The sequence below is a fragment of the Egretta garzetta genome, unplaced genomic scaffold, assembly GCF_000687185.1.
Source record: "Egretta garzetta isolate BGI_Z169 unplaced genomic scaffold, ASM68718v1 scaffold1, whole genome shotgun sequence".
NCBI classification, from domain to species: domain Eukaryota; kingdom Metazoa; phylum Chordata; class Aves; order Pelecaniformes; family Ardeidae; genus Egretta; species Egretta garzetta.
The window spans coordinates 292,960-296,368 of record NW_009258542.1 but is presented as its reverse complement, the minus strand read 5'-3'; the positions used below and the strand labels follow the sequence as shown (position 1 = coordinate 296,368).

Below are 3,409 nucleotides of genomic sequence, written 5' to 3'. Positions count from 1 at the left end.
AGCCAACGGTTCTTGTGAGCCAGGAGGTAAAGGCAGGCCAGAGCGCAGCTCCCGTGCGTGCAGATCCATGTAGGAATGTACTTGGCTGGTCTAAGCAGGGGGTCACAGAGACTTATCACAGTTGAACTCAGAGATTAAATTTAGGAAAATCAAGGGATATAGAAGAATGTGGGCACAGTACTGGAAACATTTGAGATGATAGATTCTGATCATTTCCTTGTCCAAACTACTGTGCTCATCTTTTTTAATTATATTCGCAGCAGGTAAACCGTCCTTGCACCTTATTACCTCCCTAAACTATTTATCGATACATAGTTCTGCCCATTTGTCAACAGTACAGTTTAAATTTTTAAATATAAAAAGAAACTAATTACTCCTTTAAGTGCCTCTAGTTATTTATTTTAAGTGAGACAGTGATGGTCACTGATGTTTTGAATGATCCAATCTTTTAAGACTTTCCCAGAGTTAAAATTTGCAGATAATATATTGTGATGATTTGTTTTCCTCTAGATGAGATTCATCAGCCTGGCACTGTAGTAAGCTTCCCAATAACAACAAAACAGCAACAAGCTGTCTGCACGGTAATTAGCACCTCCACAGTATCGAGCCAGAAACACCAGTACACATGAGCAATATCTGTAAACCTGTACTACGCTCATGACGTTTCCTCCTTCCATGCATTAGCATAGGTCATCCAAGACCATTGCACACGCTTCGTCCTAAGCACGAGAGAACTCCTACGACCTTAAAATAAGTTGCAGAATGAGGATTGTATTAAAGTCTTCAACCAGCTGCCTATTTTGCACAGCTCCTTTTTCAACCCTGCAATATCAAACCAGTACCTGCCTGTCCTGCCCTTCAGGATGAATCCCGTGTAAAGTGATAAACCACTGCAGAATTAGAACACCCGTACACTGAACCCCGCCTGGTCTGTGCAAGTAGCAGGAGAAGTCGCTTTATAAAGATGACAGGCATTTGAAGTCAAACTCCCAAGTGCTTGTTCTGAACAACCGGGAGAGAGAAACCTTTTTAAACATTATGGGATAGTCCTTGGCCATTGAGACAACTAGTCTGTTGTTTCTGTTTTTTTAAATAGTACTGATAATTGCTGTATTAGTCTGTAACTCATTAACATTTGGGAGCAGATCACATTCCCCTTGAAAAAACCCAACAACAATGCAATTAAATTAAATGTCTTACACTGGAGACAAGGTTCTTTAAAGAACAAATAGGGGAAAGTTTTGAAAAATATGCAGTTTTCTTTTGCTCCTGTTTCTCTGTGTGGTCACACGTGGCTTCCTGTGGAGAACAAAGCTTCAGCACCCAGTCATAGTCCCAGAATCACAACAGAGAGGACTAGAGGGGATCTCAAATTAATTTCTAGCCCAGTTTCTTCATTAGCCCAGAGCGGAGCCATATACGTCCTCCTTTGTCCACTTTATTCTCAGAGGCCCCAATGGCAGTGACTGAAGCCCCAGTGTTAGCCTCCGCAGGGGTCCGGTGGCAGGAGAATGAGGAAAGGGAGGAAGGTGGGATGAACACGCACACTGCTGCATGAGCAGGGCTCCTACCCGCAGAACTCCTCCGGATGATGCTCAAGGCAGGCAGATGCCAGACCTCTGGCTCACCACACGCTTCAAAGGCAGAACATGTTCTTAATTCTGTCACTCGGACAGAGCATCGTACCTGTGCTCTTTCATGCTGCTTTGCCTTAGGACAGGTACACGTTAGCCCTTAATCGGTGATTTTAATGGAGCACTTACTGTGTGAGGTGAACAGCAGCTTTCTCCTCCCTAACACTTGTCACCCTTAGCTGGCACTTCTGGGGCAGAATCCACTGACGGGCTCTGCTTTGTTCCCCATTCCTGTTGGCTCTTCTTTTATTCACATCCTCTTCACCTGAAGTTACGGGCAGTCTCTTCCCTGCGAGTTCTCTCCACAATAACAGCAGTGCTCAAATATTTGATGCAAGTGCTGGTTGAAGAGGCTTCAGGCAAACAGCCGCCGCTCACCCAAGGCCAGCAGCATCAGTTCTTCAGCACAGTTAAACCCAGGAGCTTCAGGATGGGCTCCAGCCATCCTGCCCGGGGGGCAGATGCAGCTCCGCAGGCTGCCACCCCTCCCCTCACCCCCTGTCTCCCCAGGTGCGTGGCTCTCCATCCCTACGTGGCCCATGGACCAGACGAGCTGGAGCTGCAGAAGGGAGAAGGGGTCCGCGTCTTTGGGAAAGACCACGATGGCTGGCTGCGGGGCATGTCCCTCGTCACGGGGAGAGTGGGGATCTTCCCCAGCAACTACGTCGCTCCCCTCTTCAGGTCTGGTTTTTCTTATGTGAAACAAAAGCATGCGGAGAAGGGAGCAGGTAACACGTAGGCTTTGGGGTATTCTCATTCCTGCAGCAAAGGCACGGCAAGGGATTCCTGCAGTACTAGCAAGGGCCAGGGATTCCTCTGGGCAGGATGACACCTGGCAGCTCTCGCTCCTTTTGTTTCTCCGTGTACCGACTCAGCTCCACGCACTGCGTGGGAATCGCATCTCCCTCCAACAGCCGGGTGCCACGGTAGGGAGAAGTCAGGGACCAGTGTTCCCCTCGGAGGGGGCACATGGTCTGGATGAGTGAACACTACAACATTGGCCTTCGTCCACTTGTTTGAAACCTGGGATGTCGACAGAGACATCAGCAGCTTCTCCCATGGCTGTTTAATTCAGTCCAGGAGCTTTGGCACAGACCTGTAGGTGACACAACCGGCATATTTGGATGAGTTGGTCTGGGAGCCAGCATGAACAGCAGCCTGCCTATGCTCAGACTCGCCTTTACTCCTTTTGGATGACTCTGATTTTTTCTTTTTTTTCTGCCAGAAGGGAAACCACAAGCTGAAGGCTCCTTTAGAGTCAAAATACTGTCTTTAGCACAGGCATTTAAGTACTGGACGCCATTGATCTAACGAAACAAACATGCATTAGAAAGAACAATAATTAAAATATACAATTTAGGAGAGGGAAAAAAAAAGTTGCCTGTGCCCTTAGTTCCCCTGAGATACGCTCAGGCCAGGCAGGGAAACCAAGAACAGTTTAGAAATGTAGCGCTCTGCTTCTGCAAAGAGAAAGTGGGGATAAGTCAGGACACCTCTCCCAGGACTGTGATTTTGCTATTTGGAGCAGGGTTTCCATTTTGCTATTTGGAGCAGGGTTTCCATGGCTGGAAACTTGCTGCGTTGGTCCAGCCCCAGCTCCGCTCGAAGGGGCAGCTGACCTCCACGCTCACTCACCTGCCCATGCCTCTGCACCGAGGGATCATCAGGGGCATCTCAGCCTCTGCCGCCCTGAAAGCCAACTACCGAAATTCAGAAATTCACCTTATGCTCCCAGATACTCCCGCTGCCATTTGGTCTCTCCCCCCGCCACCTCT

General features: G+C 48.3%; 1 protein-coding gene across 1 annotated transcript in view; it reads left to right on the top strand.

Annotated features, from left to right (window-relative positions):
• Nucleotides 1-3,409, top strand: part of SH3RF2 (SH3 domain containing ring finger 2) — a 40,848-nt gene that overhangs the window by 31,053 nt on the left and 6,386 nt on the right. The window contains exons 4-5 of the mRNA XM_035902639.1: nt 1,906-2,315; nt 2,360-2,362. Coding sequence (XP_035758532.1) covers nt 1,906-2,315; nt 2,360-2,362 — 413 coding nt within the window. The remainder of the gene's footprint in view (nt 1-1,905; nt 2,316-2,359; nt 2,363-3,409) is intronic.